This window comes from Lepidochelys kempii, chromosome 6 (genome assembly GCF_965140285.1).
Source record: "Lepidochelys kempii isolate rLepKem1 chromosome 6, rLepKem1.hap1, whole genome shotgun sequence".
NCBI lineage: Eukaryota > Metazoa > Chordata > Testudines > Cheloniidae > Lepidochelys > Lepidochelys kempii.
In genome coordinates, this window is record NC_136385.1 from 28093734 (window position 1) to 28117414 (window position 23681).

A 23681-nucleotide genomic window follows, 5' to 3' on the forward strand; every position below is an offset into this window, starting at 1 on the left:
AGGCCTTTCCTGTAATAATTGCAACTCTGTGTAGTGGATGACTTAGATTCATTGTGTGCTCTGTGTTTTGGTGTTTCTCCCAGACTTAAATATTTTTATAGTCACTGTTCTGATCTTCCAGAAGATCCAAATAATCCTAAATCTGGTGCTAGTATTGCTTATCATTTTCTGCATGTCTTATTTCAGTATTGGCAGTGGATGACCTCATCTGCTGGATATTTTCATTCAGATCCTTCATATCTGATCAAGTCTCTCTGCTTTCATACACAAAATCTAGAAGAAGGAGCTTCTCTGCCTAAAAATGCAGCAGATAGTTTAAAAGTGCCATTGTTTCCTTCAGGAAGCAGAAACTGTAGTTTGCTTTACAATTGGAACAAATACAAATTAACAGGAAGCTCCATCTGCCAGTCCTAAGATAACACACACAAGCAGAGGATATTCTCACTTTGTTTATCTGGTTAAGGCTTCTTGATGAAAGTGACATCAAGTGACTGGTACAGTAATCTCTGTTAGCTTGACCTCCATTGGACATTTTGGACACTATACTCCTCCACACTGCACAGTGGAGAGGGAGAGCAAATCCATGAAAAAGAGCTCTGGTATGTCCCTACAGACTGGATGGCAGCTATGTAAGATGCTGCTTCACCTGACTACAAGGCTACTTTTGCCTCTACTAAATACCAGTTGTGCCCCCAACTATGTTGGTGAAGGGGGAGGAGTGACATTAAGCAGTATGAAAAGGAGTACCTGTGGCACCTTAGAGACTAACAAATTTATTTGAGCATAAGCTTTCGTGAGCTACAGCTCACTTCATCGGATGCATTCGGTGCATCTGATGAAGTGAGCTGTAGCTCACGAAAGCTTATGCTCAAATAAATTTGTTAGTCTCTAAGGTGCCACAAGTACTCCTTTTCTTTTTGCGAATACAGACTAACACGGCTGCTACTCTGAAACCTGTCATTAAGCAGTATGTTTCCCCACCCTGACTCCACACATACATTTCCCAATAAAACACATGGCAGAGCCATAGGTAAAATCAGTGGAAGAATTAGCGCTGCCTGATGCTTAACTTGTCTCCTTTTTTGTAAAGACTAATCTATTTACTAAGCATTAGCGATTTATCCTTGGAGACTTCCTGCTGAAGCTGCCTTTGGCTGCAGATCTTTGCAAGTGATTGCTCTTCTCTAAGCCCTTGCTAGAGTAATTCATGCTTTGCCACTTCTGCAGTCATCTACTGTAGGTTCTGTTTAATTTGCAGCATTTTAACAGCCCTCAAATTAATTGGTTCTCTGCTGAATCTGTTCGGTGTGTTTGTTAAGCAGTATACTATGGTATCTGCAATTAGCTAGCACTTTTCATTCAAGGATTTCAAAGTTGAATGACTACAATGAGCTTAATTGGCGTAACTAAACTGATAAAGGTCCCCAAAACAGTCCAAAGGTAAAACATAGGAGTCTTTTCTTGCAGTCTTTTGTTTTCACCCCAGCCCAATTCTATTTTAAAAAGAAATCCTTTTAATAAAGAAGCACATTAAAGTTCTGGAGAACCTCTGATATCCATCACTTCCATAACTGAGTACTCATTTACTGTTATGTATATAGACTGTATAATGTCCCATTGATCCACACTGATCATAGGACAAGTTTTCCAATACATGCCCCAGGTCAGATAAAGAATACAGCATCACGTGGTCTTTTAAGTGCATATTGCTGTCTTATTATAAGTCAAAATTTTCTTAGAACACAGAAAAATGTTTCTTTTTAAGAGGGTGAATTGATTTAAATCATGGTTAAATTCAAGGGGAAAGCCTAGATTTTAATCAGCTTTCCTATTTGTTTTCCTTCTTATTTTCTAAAGAAGGTGAATTTTCATTAGTTGATAGAACCATTCAAACATGTTGATTTACAGCTAAACTGAGCCTTTACATTAGACTTGGTAGCCACCCCAACCCTACCCCTCAGAAAAAAAACAAACAAACAATTCAAGACTTCTGCTCATGTAACCCACATGCCTTTTGCTCTGCAGTATTTTATTTGTTTAGAGACTGAGAGGGAGGCAGTTGAGAAATTAACGGATTTCTGTTTGTTTGTTTGTTTTTGTTTTTATGCGTCTATGTACACGTGCAAGGAGACAGAGTAAGGCCATTTACTTGAAGTGCCCAAAACCATCCAGAAGCAAGGGCTGGTAGTTGCTGGGCATATCTGTCTTTTTCCATGAGTTGGAGAGTAAGTTTCCATAATGGGTGGAGTCATAAATATTCATAATTTTGAGAACTGAGCCAATCAGAGCTCAGGTAGGGAAAAGATATAAAATAGGAGTAAGGGACCACCCAAGTGGACTACATGATGATCATGATGAGATACATGATGGTGTCTCCTGGAGTCAGAGGTTTCAGAGTAGCAGCCGTGTTAGTCTGTATCCACAAAAAGAAAAGGAGTACTCCTTTCCTTTTTGTGGAGTCAGAGGCTGAGTCCCAGTGCTTGTGATGCCTGCTTGTCTCTTGCACCCATAGTACAGCCCCCGCTGCTCCCCAAGGATCAAGCCCTTAATTTTGTACCTGACCTATTATGCCATGTTTATAAAGCTTGATTTGAAAAGTTAAATGTTTTCCCCCTTATTCTTTATACAGAAAAGTAGCCTCTTTAATTCATGTTTGGATTTAGCATATTCATTTTTATTTAAATGTTTTAAGATTATAATATAAGTTTAGGCTTTAATATATTTTGTATTCAAATCAGATTTCATTTTAAAGATGTTTATTTTTAAAAAAAGAAAAACTTATTACAATTTAAATAACTAAATTAAAAAATTACAACATATTAGATTTTATCTATTTTTTGTCTGCACTGCTTTTAACAAGGCAAAGTTTCTCACCCACCCCACTATTCAAACCACTGGTTGGTATATCCAGAATATATGCACTTAATCTTATATCCCTGACATTCCACTTCAATGACACATTGCAAATAGCTCTATAAACAGAGGGTTGCAGAGCTCATGTCATCCTTTGACGCCTAGCTTACACAAACCTGTCCGTCCCTCAAACTCTCTTACTCCATCATCCACTTCTCCCAGCATGTCATCCTCTTTAGCTCCTGCTCTAGCTTGCTACCAATCTTTCTATCTGTGCTTTGGGCCCCCTTCCTCCTTGCTCCCAGTGGCTGCTACCTCCATCCACAGAAACTCTACCTTTTTCTCTCTCCCAGATGTTGCTATGTACCTGAATTTTCATCCCCGGAACGATCCAAAAATATTAGCCAGAAAGAGATTGACAGTCCAGGGAAAGATGTGTTGGTGTAATGTTAATTAGACACCCAAGCTAAATTATATCACAGACTTTGCTGTGCACTAGTATAGTAATGAAACCAGTGTGGAAACCCAGCAAAGTGTGGGGTAGAGCATGAAATAACTTGTTAGGCAAACAATATCCCATTTTTCCTGTACACTTTGCAATGCAATGTATTTTTAATTAGAGATCTACTTTATTATAGCTTGTGATATTCAGTATAATCTTTTTTTACTGTCTGCAAACTGAGAATACCTTTTTTATATACCACTATCTAATAAAATCTGAAAACTAAATGTTAGTTTATGGAAACTTTAAGACGTTAAAACCACAAAGATATATGAGATTAAATAATGATGCTGTCATGCATTTTTAATGAACTAACATACTCTGTATATGTAAATACCTTATGAATCATGGATGTTGATGAATGTGATAGGAATCTGCCAGCATTTAATCTGAGCAGTACAATGTACTTGCAATTTGTGTCACCCTTTCATAGCTATCAAAGCTGTATCCTTAGTAGAGGTTAAACTTTGCTTTAATAAAATTGTTGACTACTAAAAAGCTGTTTAGCAAAACATGATTTCATCAAAAGTTTGAGGCTACAGCACTAGTATTTGCATTATACAGCTGCATATTGGACAGACTGGTGACTCGGAAAGCTTTACATACACTTGCCCACCGGTGATTTGCAGACAAACAGAATCCAATGGTGAGGGTTTGTGGGAATGGCACTTGGGGGAGAAGGTATGAAGCCCAGCAGAGATGAGGGTTTATTTTATTTAACACACACATTTAGAAGACTCTTTTGGAGAGGCTTTTTCTCCAGCAGGCAGAAAGGGTTAACAAGTTCATCTGCGACCACAAGAAAGCACAAGTCAAATGTTGTTCTTGGTTAAAACAAAGGGAGCTGCTGGTATGTGATATAACACTTCCTGAAAGTCTGACACCTCCAACTTTATAACACATTAATCAGAAGCTGTTGTGAAAATACAGAGCAGACCTACCTGAAAGTATCATTAATGCATTATCGCTTATGCTTCATTCACACACAGAAAAACTAGTTATCTGTTTGACAGCTTGAGCCCATTTGTGTTTCATAATATTATGAATTTTGGATTTCCTTTGCCCATGGTCTGTAAAGTTTGAGCAAAATCACTATGAAAATAAGGCCTGATCCAAAGCTCATTCAAATCAATGGAAAGACTCCCATATGAGAGAATCAAGTTTTGATCAGATCCCAGAGTAGAGTTAGGCTACTGGTCGGGGTCATGCCAAGGATCAAACCAGAGTCAGTCGCACCAAGGGTCAAGCCAGAGCCAATAACTGGAGTTAGGGTGAGGGAGTGGGAACCAGCTGAGGAGACAGGAATTTGGTCTCAGGGGTGTGATCAGCAGCAGACCTAGTGACTAGTTGCTCAGAAAAGGGGTGTGGCAGGAGTAGGAAGCTTTATGATAAGTGACCAATTGGCAATCTATTGCTACTCAGCTGATCCCATCAAGTCAGTAGGTGTAGCCCCTGTTTGTGGGGTTTCAGCTGTAGTTCCCCTGCCTGGTCTTCCAGTGCAGTGGTGCGGAGCATAAGGCTATCACTCAAACTCTACAGGCTTGGCTTCAAGACCTGCAGCGCCGATTACCTCCAAGCGGCAAAAGTCTGTGCTGCGGCTCTAAGGGTTCTAATCCTGCTGCTGACATATGTGAGTGTCAATATGATAGCAGGTCTCTTTTTTCAATTTGCTTTTTTTAAAAATATAAGAAAATATAAATACAGTATCTATTATATGTGTATCTGTATATTCACACACAAACGACAATAAAATAATATTAAGATTACAAAGTCAAACACTCAAAAGTTAGGAAATGCCTGAGTTAAAATTGCCTGGGCAACTTTCTCTGCCTCCTTGTGTGTATGTGTTATGATAGTATTTACTTACATGCTCACATACTATTTTCTCCACAGGACCTCTGCCTCATTCAATATACAGAATCGACTTGCTCTGGGAGTGAATTAAAGTTGGGTAGTGAAAGAGACTTGTCTATAGGTCCTCTGCTTCCATTTGTTCGGATGTTGGAATGTGTATAGTGAATGAGGCGGGAGATTGTAGGAAGAGAAAGGATGGTCTCATGCTTAAGACAATTGAATGCTGCCTTGGAGAACTGGATTCTGTCCCTGTCTCCATCACAGAGTTCCTGTATGGTGTTGAGCAAGGCACTTGAACCAAACTTTTTGCAGGTGGTTACTAATAGTGCGTTCTCATTTTCTGAAAACCACTTGAGACCCTGGAACCTGATTTGCAGAAGTGCTGAGCATTCAATATGCAGTGAAATAATTGTGAGTCGTGCTTTGAACATATTAAGTGCTGTATGATGCTAAGAACTCTGAAAAATCAGGTCCTAGGTATTTCAAATTGGGTACCCACTCATTTTGGGTACTTTTGACTTTAATTTCTCTCTGCCTCAGTTCGTAAAATAGAGATACTTCTTCTTCATCTCACAAGGGTGTTGTGAAAATAAATTGTTTGCCAAAAAACCTTAGGTACTATAGTAATGAGCACCATAGAAAAGCCTATGAGAAAGTTAATTTATTCTGGTTTCAGAGCAGGGTTTAAATAGTGTTTAGTAAATAAAGCATGGGGGTCACACCGAACTATGAGGAGAAAACAATATTGAATAGCTACTCGTTAACTGAAATCCATCCATCATGTGCACTGAATGAGGCAGGGTCCTATGGAACAAAATAGCATGTGATCATGTAATTAAAGACTGTATCCTAATGCATGTACACAGGGTGTCAAATTACAGTTGCACAGGCAACCTTAATTTTAGCATTTCTTTACTTCGGAGTGCTTGACTTAGCAGTGTTAATGATCTTTTAACATAGGTTTCTTGAGTGTAATATATTTATATATGTGGGACTGTGTGTGAGAGAGTAATATATTTATTTCACACTATCATTCATCCTTGTGATGAGGAGACTTACTGAAAAATATCCGGAAAGGAAAAAGAAGCAATGCAGAAAAGAATGGGTATCTGAGATGTTCCCCTTTTGTACTCAAAACCACTAACTTCGTTTTTTTTATATTTGAGCTTTTTAATTTCTAAGAATTTGTCCCAAGAACCTTTGTCAAATTATTATTTAAATTGCTGTATATGCTTGTCATTAGATGCTTTCCTTACATGTCTTCTATCCTTAATGATAGGTAGATGTGGGTTTTGCCATTGGCATGGCAGTAGTCTTTCCAGGTCTCAACCAAAACCCAATGAAATCTAAAGGACTTTTATTGATGGGGCCTTGGATCAGGTCCTTTGCATGCAGAATTGCTAAAGCAGCCTGATTCTTGACAGAATGTTGAAGAACATCTCAATCCTTATGATCATGCACCAATAACTTGTCAGAGCTAGGTGGTATTTTCCCTTTGGCCTTGTTTATTACTTGTAACATTTCCTGTGATACTGGCTGCATGCACAGATTAAGGCACATGATTTATAGGAATTCATTTGTTAATATTTCGATAGCACTTTGAACATGTAAAGTGCTATATAAAAACTAAGTATTGTGGTTATAAAGCAGCAGTCAAAGAGCTTGAGCCTGGAAAGACTGCTTTGGCCCCCATCCAGAAATGCACTTAAGGGTATGCCTTCCTTTCAGTGTAGGGGTAGTCCCTCTGACTGGGAATCCCTAGCTGATACGTAGTCCTGAAGCTGCTCTAACTTGTGCCAGGGACTCTTAGACTAGGCACCCCCCCACCCCCACCAGCAGCTTATGGTGTAAGTGACATCTTTGTCCCCAGCACTCTGGTCCTGCATTAAGTATGGCTTGGCCAAACTTGAAGATTGATCCTATAAGTGGGGCATGTAAAAAAATGTGTTTACCCTTCAGAACACTATTGAGGCTTTCCTAGGATTAGTTATTTGAAGTTGAGTATTAGAAGTTAGTTGACTTTGAGGACAAAGGCATAATCCAGATGATTAATTTGTTTTTTGAATTTATATTTTGTTACTGTAAAGAATATCCTCCTTGCTCCCAGAGGAATCGGGCTCTAGTATTTTTTTTCTTCTACCTCTAAAGGAAGTAGTAATTTTGTATCACCAAAAATGTGATTTAGCAAGTCTGAAATGGGCCATGAACTGCTTCTTGGAAAAGGTAATGGTAATTTGCGTTACATTGTAACACTAGCCATTAGCATTTGGACGTTGTTCCAGGGATGCTCCATAAATAACTGGCATTCAGTATGATTTATGAAAAAACAATTTGGCAGGATGCATTTATTCAAGTTATTTAAAAATGTTGCTGAATTGCTCAACTGGGGTGTAACCCATAAATTATGTCTGTCTGGAGGTCAGGAGAACATTTTGATACCTTTGTTGAACTGTACATTAGATCCAGTTACAAATCCAGACAGCATGCTATACACAGGAAAAAACTATTGGAAAAAGTTAATTAAGTGAACACTGTAGTTATGTATGTTGTTGGAGTATCTCCTTTAGATCAAAGAATAAATCCTTGTATTTATTAGCCCTGAGCTCCGTGTGAGCAGATAGATGTGGCTGTGCAGAGCCAGTTCAATGGAGCTTTGTATGGATCCAGGTTTCAGAGGAACAGCCGTGTTAGTCTGTATTCGCAAAAAGAAAAGGAGTACTTGTGGCACCTTAGAGACTAACCAATTTATTTGAGCATGAGCTTTCGTGAGCTATAGCTCACTTCATCAGATGTTTACCGTGGAAACTGCAGCAGACTTTATATACACACAGAAATCATGAAAGGAAGATGATGTCTGTCTGTATCTGTACAAGTTTCTTCATGCAGTTGATAGATTTCCACTCCATACGGCTAAATGCAGTGCCTTGCATAATGACAGGTTTCAGAGGAACAGCCGTGTTAGTCTGTATTCGCAAAAAGAAAAGGAGTACTTGTGGCACCTTAGAGACTAACCAATTTATTTGAGCATGAGCTTTCGTGAGCTATAGCTCACTTCATCAGATGTTTACCGTGGAAACTGCAGCAGACTTTATATACACACAGAAATCATGAAAGGAAGATGATGTCTGTCTGTATCTGTACAAGTTTCTTCATGCAGTTGATAGATTTCCACTCCATACGGCTAAATGCAGTGCCTTGCATAATGACAGGTTTCAGAGGAACAGCCGTGTTAGTCTGTATTCGCAAAAAGAAAAAGAGTACTTGTGGCACCTTAGAGACTAACCAATTTATTTGAGCATGAGCTTTCGTGAGCTATAGCTCACTTCATCAGATGTTTACCGTGGAAACTGCAGCAGACTTTATATACACACAGAAATCATGAAAGGAAGATGATGTCTGTCTGTATCTGTACAAGTTTCTTCATGCAGTTGATAGATTTCCACTATCTCTTAGAGGCTGTTACAGGGTGAGAGCCTTAGAATATAAACTACTTGGAATTGGCATGCAAAGAGCTATGTTAATGTCATGTTGACACTTCAGTCACAGAAAGGCAGGAAAAAATTCGTAACAAAGACTTTCCCTTATTTTGTGAAAACATTGCAGACTTTCATTACAGGATCAAATGGCTTTGTGGATATTTTATTTTCCTACAAAGCATCACTCAGTAGTCTTGCTCCAAGGACTGGAGAAGTGCAAAACGTAGCAGGAATTTGCATATGGAAAGTGATGTTTCTGGAGTATTACAGAATTAGATTCAGGGCATTATTTTCGTCTTATCTATTAGCAAGCACGACTTTTGCAGTGAATATGGAAACATGTTTCTCTGATAATGACATTTTTTTCATGGAACAAATTTGCTCTTCATTATCAGGGGAAATTCAGGTACAACATTCTCAAAGCAAAAACTGATTTGCGTGACAAAAAATGGTGTACAAGTGTTTCCCTTTTTATGAAAAATTTAAATGGAGAATGAAGCAAGTGAAAAAAACCCATGAATATGAATTTTCATTAACACTGAAGTTTTTCCACCCAGCTATGCTCTGAATGCATCCAATGCTGCCAAGTGACCTACCCTCCTACCCAAACTCTCTCAATAGGGCAAAGTTGTTAATAATATTGTGTATTCCAGAACAGAAACTAGACTTAAAACAATCCTTTGATCTGCATGTGTACAGCATGTGTGCTGAGATGTAAATAAACGTCAGGCTTGCGTCCAAACTGTGATTGACTATATCTTTGTTTCCTATTGTTTGTATCTTTTTATTAAGAACACTTTCTTGCAAACAATGTCTGTGTAGAGCCATGCTCACAATTCTAGTCCCTATAAATTTTTCTTACGTTTGTTACCTGATAAAATTATGGCCTAGGTTCTCTGTCTGGTTTTATACTTGAAGGCTGCTCTAAACCCTAGTAGCTAATACAGTTTACAAGGAGCTCACCAACATCTGGGGATTGCCAAAGCAAAGCATCTTCTGCCCACTCCCCTCCTTGTTTTGCTGTGTTGGGGTGGTGGTGGAGGAGCTAGTTAAGCCAGCTTTATGCCTGCAGGGGATTCCTCCACACCAGAGAAATCCTCAGCTGAATAGATTTCTTTCCCTTTGTACTCTTTGAGTGGCACGCAGGAAAGAGAACATGCCAGAGAATATGGCCCTTCATTTCTGACTGAAATGATGCATTAAAAGAATAGGGAGGGGGGGGTGTGTGTGTGTGAGAGAGAGAGAGAGAGAGAGAGAGAAACACCCTGAAAATATTTTCATAAACATGTTATGGAAATTGTTAGCAAACTTAGAAAATGTGTGACCGTCATCAGAGGGCACAGACCAAAGTTCTCATTGAAATACAGATGTTGATCATTTGGCAGCATAATGGTAGTTAATGATATGGTGGCAAAACATTATCTTCAGCAGTGAGCCTTCCTGCATTTGAAAGGCAATAGACACGATGACCTAAGAGATTTCTTCAACCTCTAATTTTTTTGCACTGCACTAGGCCATGATTGTACAATGTGCTGCTGCCAGGACTGAGTTGCTATTCTACCTGTGATGGTAGGAGTCCCTCTCCTTATTAATGGAGTTGTGTGTTAGTATTAACAGGGAGAGCTGGGGAATAAGTTTCCCCTCAGATAAATTCCTGGATAGCATAGATGACTTTCTCTAGGGTTGCAGTTTCAGATTTTTTTTCAGGTTTTTTTTCTTTCTACTAATAATAGCTCACCTTAATTGATTGGTCTCATTAGAGTTGGTATGGCAACACCCATTTTTTCACGTTCTCCGTGTATATATATTTTCTTACTGTATTTTCCACTGCATGCATCCAATGAAGTGGGTTTTAGCCAACAGAAGCTTTGCCCAAATAAATTTGTTAGTCTCTAAGGTGCCACAAGTACTCCTCATTTTTTTTCCTCTAAGGTTGCACATCGCATCCTTTCATCTGACATTCAGGACACTGCTTGCACAAGAGACTGGTGCTACATGGGTATGTTTGTGGGAAAGCAGTATGTAACTGAAAAGATAGGTACATCTCAAGCTCTCTTTCAGGTGGGAGATCCTGCACAAAATTAACGTTTATGCATGTGTAAATATCCAATATACAGTAGTTATTTCAGTCAGGGCTTTGTATAGCAATAACTTACAAAAGTTCCTCTTCCTGGAAGCAGAATAAGTGCTTGTTAATGTTTATTTTAAAAATAAAAATTTTAGATAGTTGGAAATGCACTGTTATCTGAGCAGGGTTTGACTGAATGTCAGTACAAGTTTTACATATAGGCATAGGTTTTAAAGCAGAATTGCCAATATAGGGATTTTCCTGCCAGTGCATTAGCATTTGCTCTTGCCACTTCAAAAACAGGTGGCACCTTTACAAGTATCTTCCCATGCCAACCTGAGAGAAATTTATTTCCATCCCTAAGATATGGAACTTGAGGTGATGACTAAATCTTTATTTATTTATTTATTTATCTTTAACCTCATACGTTCCTGGTGTTGAAAGAAAACCTCTTGTTTAAGAACAGTTTGTCTTTCACTGCCCTTGTAATGCTGCCAAGATGACTTGGGTTTTGTGTTGCTTCAGCTAGACCTGCCTTGAGACTCTGAATCAGCATTTTGTGCTTGTTTATGCCAGTTCTGTGCACCTCTCTCCGTTCTCTAAGTACCAGATAAATCTCCCACATGAAGGCATGAAAAAATCTTCCTTGAATGCCATGGTTGTATAATTTACACAAGACAAATGCAGAAACAAGATTGTATGGCCTGGTGGAAGAGCACTGGACTGGGATTTGGGAGACCTGGGTTCTAGTCATGACTCTGCCACTGAGCCTGCTGGGAGACTTGGGCAAGTCACATTTATTTGTGCCTCAGTTGCCCTGTCTGTAAATTGGGGATAAGGCTACTGACCTCCTTTGAGATCTGCGATAAAAAGCAATATATGACAGGTAGGTGGTGGTGGTAATGATAATAATAATATAAAATAGCATACAGGTGGACAGTGGGATCTTCCAGCCCCCCTTATAACTTACAAAGAACTTTTACATAGATCAAAGCCCTTCAAATGGTGTTTGGGATACTCTTCCTTGAGTCTCAAAGGACTCAGTTATCAGAAGGAAAGCATTCTTTATACAGTAAAAACCACCTTCATTTTAAATCTCCTTTTAAAAAATAGTTTTAAACATTAGAAAAGCATGTTTTAAAAAACACAAAATTAATTCAAGCCACCACTCAAGAGGAGGGCTTAGAACTTGCTCTTGCTGGTTATTGTAGATCATTAGTGCATATTCTAGTATCCCACTACCACCGCTTAATTGGTGGTTGAACAGGCATTGCCATGAGAAGCCTGTATTTTCAGGAGCCTTTATCTTTCCTATCAAATTATCCTTTAGTCTGCAATTTCTTTTATTGCTTCTCAGCCTCGTGGTGAATTTTCTTTGTGGGTGCAGGGAGAAGTTGGGTAACATTCCATTCAATCATGTGTGAGCTGTCCGAATGTAAGAGAAGCTCTGTGTTACACCAGATCTGAAATAAAGATACTTCTATTTTTTTCTTTGCTGATATAACTCACATGGTTCCTTCTGCTTCTTTAATCATCCCAATGGCAAATTCCCAGCCAGCTCAAATTCTGATATGTTTGAAGAAATTTGCCTTTTGTTTCACAAAGGACTTAATTTATAAGTATTTGAAACTTTCATACTGTGCAGGTGTGTGAATTTTTGTTAGCACCGTGCTCATTGTGAATCATGCATCCAGTTTTCCATATACAAATAATGCATTTGCATTTTATTTTTGCATCTGTAATCCCATAGAAATGTGAATGCATTCCCATCAAAGCAGTTGGTACATTCTGTATGTCCATTCAATATGCATTCTGATATCTCATGCATAATAAGCACACATGCCTTCTCTGCCCCATTTTTAAACATGGGTGCCTAAACAAGCTGTTCATCTGTTGTTTTTAACACAGACTGGCGCTTAGGCATTCTTTTAAATGTCAAACTGAACCCCCCTATTTTGGTCTGATCAGTTTTCTTTTCTTTCCTTTTTTGGAAATAGTGCAAGGGGAGAAGAGTCACAGTGGTGATTGCATCCGTTACTCTGTGTACATCTGCACTGCAGCTGGGAGAGAGCTTCCCAGCTTGGATAGACAAACTCATATTCGCTCTGCTTGAGCTAGCATGCTAAAAATAGCAATATAGCTGGGGGTGGCACTGGCGGCAGCTCAGGCTAGCTACCCAAGGGCATACACAGGGGGTCCGGATGGGTTTGTACTCGGGAAGCTAGCCCAAGCTACTGCTACCCCTGGCTACACTGCTATTTTTAGCATGTAGCTTGAGCAGAGCTAGTGCCTGGTTGTCTACCTGAGCTGGGAAGCACAATCTGATGCAGTGTAGATGTGCGGTCTGAACACCTTGACTTTTAGGCACTGGAAAACTGTAACTTCCATGCTTGATTAATATATTTCTAGTGCATTTGATACAATATGAATGAAGAGAAAAAGGGTCAAACTTCTGTGCACTTATGGCCTAAGCACCTATAAGAACGTTATGCCTCCTCATCACTCCCTGGTCCCTCCCGAGCAGTAACCTATGTAGTCTTCTATTTGTATCATTTCCTGGTTCAAAAAGGTTTGTACTCAGTTCTGTACCACGACAAAGGAAGACTTAGATCAGCAAAGATTCTTCAGGCATCAGAGTGATTCAGGACTGCCATGGTTGGGACCGACTACAGTGTTCCCCTGGGATGCCCACCTGGATGTAGAATCCTAGGCCCTGATACAGAGCTCATTAAAGTCAATCAAAAGACTCCAATGAGCATTGGATTGGGCCCTTTAGTCTATGCCTAGAGCTGACCCTGGAGAAAAACTGGTACATCAGGCAAATGCAGAAAAAGTGCTTCTGTGCTGTGCAATTAATTGAGACAATGACCCACAGGGAGTATTATTTCTCACGCATAGCTGTCCTTAACCCTGATGTGTTCTGCTTCACAGCAATATGAAACAACACCTATTTTCTACCCTTTCTTGCTAGGGTGTGCTCAGTCATAATCCAAAATTAACTCCTTGCTGACTACCATGAGCTACTGTATGGAAAAAATTCTCATCGGATAGGAGTTTTCTTTTCACTGATTGTATGTAATAGATGCAGATTTGCACCATTTCTCATTGACTAGCTTTTGCTGGTGTTTATTGCTGTTTGGAAAAAGTCAAATAATAACCTTTTCTGAAAGAGGAAAGTGATGTGCTGCCATCTGGTGGTCAAATTTATTAACTGGGTAAATCTTGACAGGTTTCAGAGTAGCAGCCGTGTTAGTCTGTATTTGCAAAAAGAAAAGGAGTACTTGTGGCACCTTAGAGACTAACAAATTTATTTGAGCATAAGCTTTTGTGAGCTATAGTTCACTTTTCATCGGATGCATTCAGTGGAATATACAGTGGGGAGATTTATATACATAGAGAACATGAAACAATGGGGAAATAGTTTACTTTGTGTAATGACCAACCACTCCCAGTCTCTATTCAAGCCGAAGTTAATTGTATCCAGTTTGCAAATTCATTCCAATTCAGCAGTCTCTCGTTGGAGACTGTTTTCAAAGTTTTTTTGTTGAAGTATTGCCACTTTTAGGTCTGTAATCGAGTGACCAAAGAGATTGAAGTGTTCTCCGACTGGTTTTTGAATGTTATAATTCTTAACGTCTGATTTGTGTCCATTTATTCTTTTACGTAGAGACTGTAACTCTAGTTACAGTGTGTATGGTAACACCTATTGTTTCATGTTCTCTATGTATATAAATCTCCCCACTGTATTTTCCACTGAATGCATCCGATGAAGCGCGCTGTAGCTCATGAAAGCTTATGCTCAAATAAATTTGTTAGTCTCTAAGGTGCCACAAGTCCTCCTTTTCTTTTTGGGTAAATCTTGTATACGGTGAGTCAACCAGTGGTGGTTGTTCTTGTTATTCTCAGTCATGGATGCTGGCAGGCATATGCCATGTACAACACTGCATTCAACTTCAGTTTTCTTGAAGGCAACTCTTTAGCATTTGTCAGGCTTTTTACTAAGACACCATTAGATATTTATATGTATCTGCACCCACTTGTATGAGCTAGTGACTGTGCTATTTCTCATGGCATGTCTTCCCTGGGAGACTCTAGAGAGTACAAATGGGGTGAACAGCTGCTTGGGTAATGTGTGTACAGATTTCAAACTATTAGCTGCATCCTGGTCCCAAACAATCTTCTCTGTGCATCTGTTATTTCTAGTTAGGAGGAACAAAACATATAGCTATCGCAAAGAACATTTTTTTTTTGGTAGACAAGTAAAATATCATTAGTTTTTCTTTATCATCCATTGTTACGACAAGCAACAGGTGAGCAGATTTTCTGCCTGAACTGGTAAATTTTCATCACTTCTGTGGGAGACCTTTGTTTAAAATACTGGCAGCCGTTCCCTGTATTAACCTCTTTGCCTGTACAGCTCCTCACCGTGTACATGTGTGTCTCTCATATATATTGACACAACTACATGGGAAAGTTTTTATGATTCCTTATTCCATTTGGTTCAAGCCAGTGCTCTAAATCCTTCATTTTCAATAACATGAATTTCATTTGCAAATTTGAACAAACCAAAAGGAAAACTAGAGGGTTAGGGTTGCTTGGAGGAAGTAAATAAATCTGTAATATCAAAGGTATTGTGATGTCAGCAGGAAGATAAATAACAGCAGTGAGGGAAAAGAAAAACTTGAATGAGACAGGTTGAGCAAGATGTGTGGAATTTATAAAAAGCCTTCTGCAAGAATCCTAGGTGAACTTGCATTTATATTTCATCCATAACCATATGTTCTCCATTACTACATGTCTGATATATATCTTAAAACCTGCAATCAACACTGGGTATATATGGTGATGAAATGCAAACTGCTCTCTGCATACATCTGAATTGTGATTTTTTTTCTTTTAAACAGAGAAGTTCAAATTCCTTTTTCTCTGCTTATTAGCCTAATCCGTGTGAAACGAGAAAGAAAAGTCTAAACACAAACATCCCTCCCCGTGCCCTTAGAAGAGTTTCATAATAGTATCCATAACGCCTGAGAGATGGCAGGAGAAATCCTTTCTCCCCATCAGGCAGAAGGGGGTGGGGGGATTTAAGTTTGCTCTCGGACATCCAAGGTAAGTGCTCTACCCACTGGACTATAAGTTAAAGGTGGGCACCAGCACCACCACCACTTCTTCCTCCTTCACACTCAGCCATTTTTTGTGGAGTGAGGTCGCCTAACTCACTCTCACAAAAACCAACTTAAGTGCCTAAGCAGCTTGACTCCAGGAGACAGGTTCCCATTCATGAATTGCCAGCAGAGATAGGCACCTCCCTCCAGCCCTAACTTAGGTGCCTATTTCCATAAGGGGAAGGGGTTTAGGACATACCCCTCTCATTGGCATCTTCCATTGGCTAGCTTAAGTGGCTCCCTGCCTAGTGTGCTGGCTTTTGTGGATGGCATTCTAAGGTGCCCATCTCTTCCATTCATTGTATAGGGAGCCTGGGCTACCTCAGTCTTTGTGGATCTGAGTTTTAGCCTCTCTGTCTTGGTTCCTCATCTGTAAAATGGGGATAATAGCACTGCCTTATCTCTCAGGGGTGTCATGAGGATAAATATATTAAAGAGTGTGGGGTGCTCAGATATTATTGTAATGAGGGTCTTATAGTACTCTGGATAAATAGAAATACTTATACTATAACTACTAGTATCTCAAATATGTTTTATGTTGCCAGTCCTCATTTGTTTACACTTAATATTTTATAACTTATCTACTTGTGATGACTAGTGAGATTATTTTTGATTAAGATATTTAGCCAGCGTCTTCCTCTAAATGTATTGATCCAAGTCCATCTCTTCCTACTAAAAGTGGGAGGAAGTCTCCAAGGAACATCCTCATATTATCCCATTGGATGGGTATAATCAGTGTGTGCATGCACACAGCTCAGCCCCATGGCAAACGCGATAGGATCTGCCCCACAAACTTGGTGGGTCTCCCAGTCTATGTGAGAGCCAGGGCTATCTAGATAGTGGCCCTATGGTGTTACACCAAGTCTGTTTTCCAGTGGACTGGCTTTCCTAGACCAAGCTACCCCTCTGTTTCCCAGCATCAGTTCCCCCAAGCTGTGTTATCTGATCTGGAGGTTCTGCATGGGATCAAACAGCAACTACATCTAACTAGCCCCCATGTCACCCCCCATCCCACACCAACACACACACAGTTTTAGCGCCTTATTCCTGATCTGTGCAGTCTCAACTTTCTCTCACCTTCAGAGTGGACCCTGGAATGCATGGAGAGGCTTCCACTGGGTCTAATGGTGGGAATGAGGGTGATGGGGATGTGGTGCTGCCTCCCTTTTGTGTGTCATGGTCTTCTCTGTGATTGGTTTTGTGGAGGACCATCTGGGCCATTATTATGTACTAATTAACCTAATTAAAATTTTACATTAATTAAAATAAATATAGAGCCACTGATCTCGTCACATACCATTGAATACTGTACTGCCCTGTATTCTTAACAGATTATATATAATCTAAATCTACTTTATTTATAATTTCTATAACAGTACTACATTGAAGCATGCTAGGGAACTTCTTGTGCCTGCCAGCAGGCTCTACGCAGGCCAGTTAGTGTGCAACACTCTAGGGCAGACTAGAATTTACTTCCCACCCCTGTGCAGACAAGCCCTAGCAGTTACTTGAGCAACAGAAAATATGCAGATGGATAGTATGAAACTGTAGCTGCCGTGGAACATTTGTAATTTGATCAGTTCTTTGGGATTCAAAAATGACATACAATTTACAAGAGAATCCCAGTTCTCTGAATGCCCATTTTCCAACTCTCTAACCCCTTCTAACCTAATGCTGAAGATGTTTAGTGTCATCCACTTGGTTTACTTAAACGAAAATTTGACTGCCCTATTAACTCTCCCATTAGATGTCAACTAAAACCATTACTAGAATTAGAGATTAATTCTTTTCCACAACTTGATAAAATTCTAGAGGGAATCTTTGAATTCAGAGCTACGCTTGTGACTTCTTTCCTCCATGAATCATATATATATTTGTCAGTCACTGGGAAATCTAATTAATTAACTAAACAAAGATTTTAAAAATAAAATTATTTATTCAAATATAGTCAAGAGGGACACTGTAAACCTGTATAAAATAAATAAATTACCTTATAGGTTTTGATCTATAGACCAAAAAAGGCTGATGGGTCATTCTAACCTTACTCCTTGTATGTCAAAAGATATATGCCAAATGACTTGCAAAATGTATAAAACGACAATCTGGTAGGAATGTATATAATCCTATGACAATATTTAAATGTCACAATTTTAAGAAAACAAAACAGATGTAAATGGAATAAATAGTTTTCAAAAAATGAGTTTCTTAAAATAATTGTTGAAAGACCAAAAGCTCTCGTAAAATACAGATTGAAATATTCCTGTGGCTCCCCCTGGAAATCAGTTTTAAGTAATGCAAAGGGTATGCCAAAAGCAGGACTATAACACAAGTGCAGTGTCCAAAACAGGTTAGGGTTTGAAGAGGTTTGACTTACCACATGGAATTTCCTGGTCTTCCTGATAAAAATGTCCAAACATTCTTTTTTCTTAACCAGTGGCATTCTTGTAAGGACTTCCCCAGACAAGTTTAAACTAAATAAAACAAATTTACTCCATGTTTGAAAATAAATAAATAAATAAATAGTTCCACAAAAAGAAAAATGGCTTCCAAATTGTTACAATTATGTTTAAAAGAAATTATTTCTGTAGGTACAAAGGAAATAAAAGAAATAATTAAATTAAAATTTAGCTTATTTTGCCTGCCCTTCCTCCCCCCCAATCGTTTTTTTACTAATATAGGATAAGATATTTAGTAATGTTTAAAATCTTTTTTTTCAGTTTCCTTATAGTGCTGATCTGCCTCATATTCAGTGTGCTTTCTACAATTGAACAATATGCAACTCTGGCCACAGGGACATTATTTTGGATGGTATGTACATTTATGTTCATTGGATTAATATGTCTCTGCGTATGTGTTTTCTCCTATTTTTTCTTAATTCTCATTTGCTGAATCTGTATTTTTGTGACTTGTTAAAATTCTGCCCTGTTACCTGGAATTTAAAACATTCATTTCCTGTACGTGCTTATTCATTATTCATGTGTTTCTTCTTTTCCTTACACCAGTATACATCCAGAATAACCCCATAGAAATGAATGAAGCCACACAGGTGCAAATTCAGGATGAGAGGGCAGTCAGATCCTGTATTCTGAACACCCAGAATTTCTGATGCAGCATGTCTGAACCATTTGAGACTGTTTCAGATAAGACTGCACCACTTCTCTTCCTGGAGTTTGACCTTTCTTTAACCTCTCTTAGGACCTAAACCAAAGTCCACTGAAAACAATGGAAGGGCTCCCATTGACTTCAATGGGAGATGAATCTTCACAGGAGGATAATTCATTTGTTGTCACAATACTGCCAAGCTTCTTCAAAAATAAGTGTAGGTGTGCTGTCATAGGTGACTGGTCCCTTTAAAAGGGAACAGGTCCAGCTGAGGATCTGACCAGGGGCTTTCTCTTCAATAGATACCGCTTTCTCCAGGGCCCATCAAAGCTGCTACGTGCGTTTGCCAAGGGGATGGCTAAAGACAAATGCAAAGCTCAGGGCAATATCTCCACCACACTCTAAGCACCTGTTGTGGATCCATATTCAAGGCCTAGATTCTAATTCTCAGGGAGGCAATTCATTTGTTGTCACAATATTGCCAAGCTTCTTCAAGAATAAGTGTAGGTGTGCTGTCATAGGGTGACTGGTCCCTTTAAAAGGGAACAAGTCCAATTCTCCTGTACCTAACTACAGTAGCTGCCTCCCAGCAGGATCAGATAGACAAGACCTAGCAGCATCTATAAAAAACAGAGGGTGAGTGCTGTGCTTGAGAAGTGCTGGAATGCCAGTGCCAAAAGGACTGGAAATGCCATAAGATACCATTCCAGCTCCCCCAGAAAGTGCCATAATAGCATCCCAGAGTGTTCTGGCAGGACATGAGCACTGATAAAAAGCCAGGAAGTAGTTAAGAGAAGGAGAAAGAAGAAGCAAGCGGCAGCAAGATGGTGAGGGTTCCCTGAAGTGAGCTGCATGAGCCCCCTCAGAGAACAGGAGTGGGGAGGGGATGAGTTGGTGCAGAGGAAGAACTGTAGAGAGTTGGTGGGACAGGACTGACTGGAGCAGGGGAAACCCTACCGGGTTGAAGACTCATATGGCAGTCTTTAGGTAAAAGGAAAGATCCAGGGCAGGGCAAACCCAAGAGAAGAGGGTGATTCTGCAGGAACTCAGCAATCATAGGCATGGAGAGCACAAGGCTGTGGGGAGCCCACTCAGAGAAGACCAGAGATGAGGATTATGGCAGAAGAGTTGCAAGAAAATCGAAAAGGCCAGTGCAGCGTAGACTCTGGAATAGGGACACACACAGGAATCATGGAACAGGGATTGTGACCTTCTAGGTACGTGACTTGGAGAGTGGAGATCCCAAGATAGGAATGGCAGAGCTGGTGAATTGCTGTCTTTTATCTTGTTTTACTTTGGGGTTTGTGAGCTGTTTCACTTGGTGGGACCTGCGAATGGCTGCACTTAAAGTAATAAATGATTCCTGGAAATTGGGATTTTATTGAACTCTGAGAGGGACAGCATTCCATTCCTGGACACATGAGATGGCTGCTGGTCTGGTCTCGGGAAAGAATGGGCAAGTTGGTTGACTGAAGAAAGGGAAACTAAGGTAGGATGTACCTGTCACTCTGTGGTTGGCTACTTAAGGAAAAAGCTGCCATAATGGGCCTTATGATAGATGGGTAATAAGACAAATTGTGATTTTTGCCCCCCATTTGAGCAGTAACTAGTTAAAGCATTGCATTCAGGACAGAAAATATGATGATCCGTTTTCAACACTATGGACTTCAGTCCATTCTCACTTCCATAAGTATTACACTAGTATAAACCCAGAGATATCAATGGAGTTATTTCTGAGTTCACTGTGCATTTGTGTACATGAGATAATTGGGCCCTATGTCATAATCTCTAATTCTTCTGTATTCATCTGCTAGTATTTTACTGGTATTGGGCTCAGAACCAGTCATCATTTACTATAGCATGATAACACTGTACTTCATATTTATGTAGTGCCTTTTGTCAAAGATCTCAAAGCATTTTACAAAGTTAATGGGGGTGCATAACATTATCCCCACCTATGGCTGGGGAAAATCAGAGACGGAAACATTATTTGTCCAAGATTGCATGCTGAGCCAGAGTCCAGAGTGAATGTGGGTCTCCTGACACCCAAACTCTTCCTTTCACCACTAGCCATATTGCATCCTTGCATATATCTGGGTATATTAATGAATATATTAAACTGTCCTGCAAGTTCATGTTCCTTTTTTGTTAGGTAAGTGGAGTTTCCCTTGATAAGATATTTTAGTACACACTGTTATCTCTTAAACCTCACTTGTGCTATTAAGCTTCCAAATGCCCTTGCTTTAAGGGTGTGCCCATTAATTTAAGCGTATAACCATTATGTTATATAGAACTTTTACCTTCCTATAGGCAGCAAAAGGAGCCCCTCTTATACTCATACATATTTGTATTCTGGAGCAATCTGGGATGCACCACTACAGACTAGGGACCGAATGGCTAGGCAGCAGTTCTACAGAAAAGGACCTAGGGGTTACAGCGGACGAGACGCTGGTTATGAGTCAACAGTGTGCCATTGTTGCCAAGAAGGCCAATGGCATTTTGGGAGTATAAGTAGGGGCATTGCCAGCAGATTGAGGGCCGTGATCATTCCCCTCTATTTGACATTGGTGAGGCCTCATCTGGAGTACTGTGTCCAGTTTTAGGCCCCACACTACAAGAAGGATGTGGAAAAATTGGAAAACGTCCAGGGGAGGGCAACAAAAATTATTAGGGGACTGGAACACATGACTTATGAGGAGAGGCTGAGGGAACTGAGATTGTTTAGTCTGTGGAAGAGAAGAATGAGGGGGGATTTGATAGCTGCTTTCAACTACCTGAAAGGGGGTTCCAAAGAGGATGGATCTAGACTGTTCTCAGTGGTAGCAGATGACAGAACAAGGAGTGGTGGTCGCAAGTTGCAGTGGGGGAGGTTTAGGTTGGATATTAGGAAAAGCTTTTTCACTAGGAGGGTGGTGAAACACTGGAATGCGTTACCTAGGGAGGTGGTGGAATCTCCTTTCTTAGAAGTTTTTAAGGTCAGGCTTGACAAAGCCCTGGCTGGGATGATTTAGTTGGGGATTGGTCCTGCTTTGAGCAGGGGGTTGGACTAGATGACCTCCTGAGGTCCCTTCCAACCCTGATATTCTATGATTCTATGTCTAGTAAAAGTGTATCTTTCCATGATGTTTCTAATCTGGAATGTGTTTTAAACCACTAGTAAGACAGTGAAGTTAATTCTTCCCCTTTTAATGTTATTTGCTAATGTCTCTCTCTCTCTCTCTCTCTCTCCCTATTATCACCTCTAATGCCTGAGGAAGCATTTTCAGGATCTTTGACAGAAACCTCTGTCTTCAAACTGTAGCAAGAAAACTTTTTCAAAGAATTATTCAAGTTGTTGAATCACAGAAAAGAAATTAAAACTTAAATCACCCACTTGACTCAAAAACAAGTAACACTTATGCATTTGCTGTATGTTTCTGTACACCTTATTCAACTGTCTGCTGTGCCGAAAACTATTATCAAGAGATGGTCTATATTTTACAGCACCGGTTTTCCCAGCATGTTTAATTCTTTGCAACCACAGAAGCTGGATATGATATTGAATATTGATAGCTGCTGTAGGGAAATTTGGGAGGTGTATACTCTTCTGCTAATACTCACTACAGAATCTTTGTAGCTTATGCTTCAACCAATACAGCACTCAAGTGCAATCTCAATATGATTTTTAAAAATGGGAAATTTAAAATTCTTCTCAGTTTGTAAAAATATTCTCTATAGTGAGAGAATTCTCTATAGTTAAAATTAATATTAGAAAAGCTCGTCAACAGTATTCAGACATATACCAGTTGTTTAAAAATATACTGCTTCTATATACAGTGATCACTTAAAAAGTAAAAAATGGCCAAGTAGTATCTGAGAGATCAATTTTTCATATACTAAGACTAGTGTTAGTATTTCAGTAATGGGCATATGATATATTCCTAAACTAGATTTTAATGGCAACCACTATGTATATGACACCATTTATAAGTTTAATTTCATGCTTAGTAGGCTGCTTCTGTGAGAGGGAGGGAGGGAGAGAGAGGGGTTTGAGTCCATCTACAATCCTCCTTTTCAATAAATGGAATTTTGTATTAGTTGTAGACATTTCTGCAATAACAATAACATTCACTTTTTATAATATCTCCTTCAAAATTATAGTGCACTTAGTGTGACCAGTCGTAAGTGTAATATTTCATATTGGGTGCGTGGTACCAAATTCAGTGAAACCCCTCATGTCAACATAACCAGTTGTATTTGATACGTTTGTTTCATGCTATCTTGGAACATAAAACTGATCATCACTGGCATTGTATTACCTTACTTGCCTGCTAGAACAAATCTGCATTTCTCTTGTATCTGATGACAAAAGCTATGGTTAATTTATAAGCAGTTAATCCTGCATTGGGAATTCCCACTACAATATGAATCAATATCTAGCAATGGTAAATCCTGACTTTCTTTTCCTAAAGGGTTAATTTTGGAAGTTCACATGATATATAAAATAGGATTAAGTGCCTGTTTAAAACAAAAGACTATGTACTGGCAGTCAGTTCAATAAAGAAATGTATTCTGCATTCATTGAAGTTGTTTGCACAGAAACTTTTATATGGAGGTTTAGGTGCACCCATGCATGTGATGCAAAAGCAAATATTAGTCTGAGTTTATATTTCAGTTTGCAG

The 23681-nt window shown here is 39.4% G+C and overlaps 1 protein-coding gene across 4 annotated transcripts in view; it reads left to right on the forward strand.

Moving 5' to 3' along the window:
• Nucleotides 1-23681, forward strand: part of KCNQ1 (potassium voltage-gated channel subfamily Q member 1) — a 539776-nt gene that overhangs the window by 72451 nt on the left and 443644 nt on the right. For all 4 annotated transcript variants that reach the window (XR_013635917.1, XR_013635918.1, XM_073347266.2 and 1 more), the window contains exon 2: nucleotides 18636-18726. Coding sequence is in view for 2 of the 4 variants with exons in the window: in XM_073347266.2 (XP_073203367.1) it covers nucleotides 18636-18726 (91 nt within the window). In the remaining 2 variants the exon portion in view is untranslated. The remainder of the gene's footprint in view (nucleotides 1-18635; nucleotides 18727-23681) is intronic.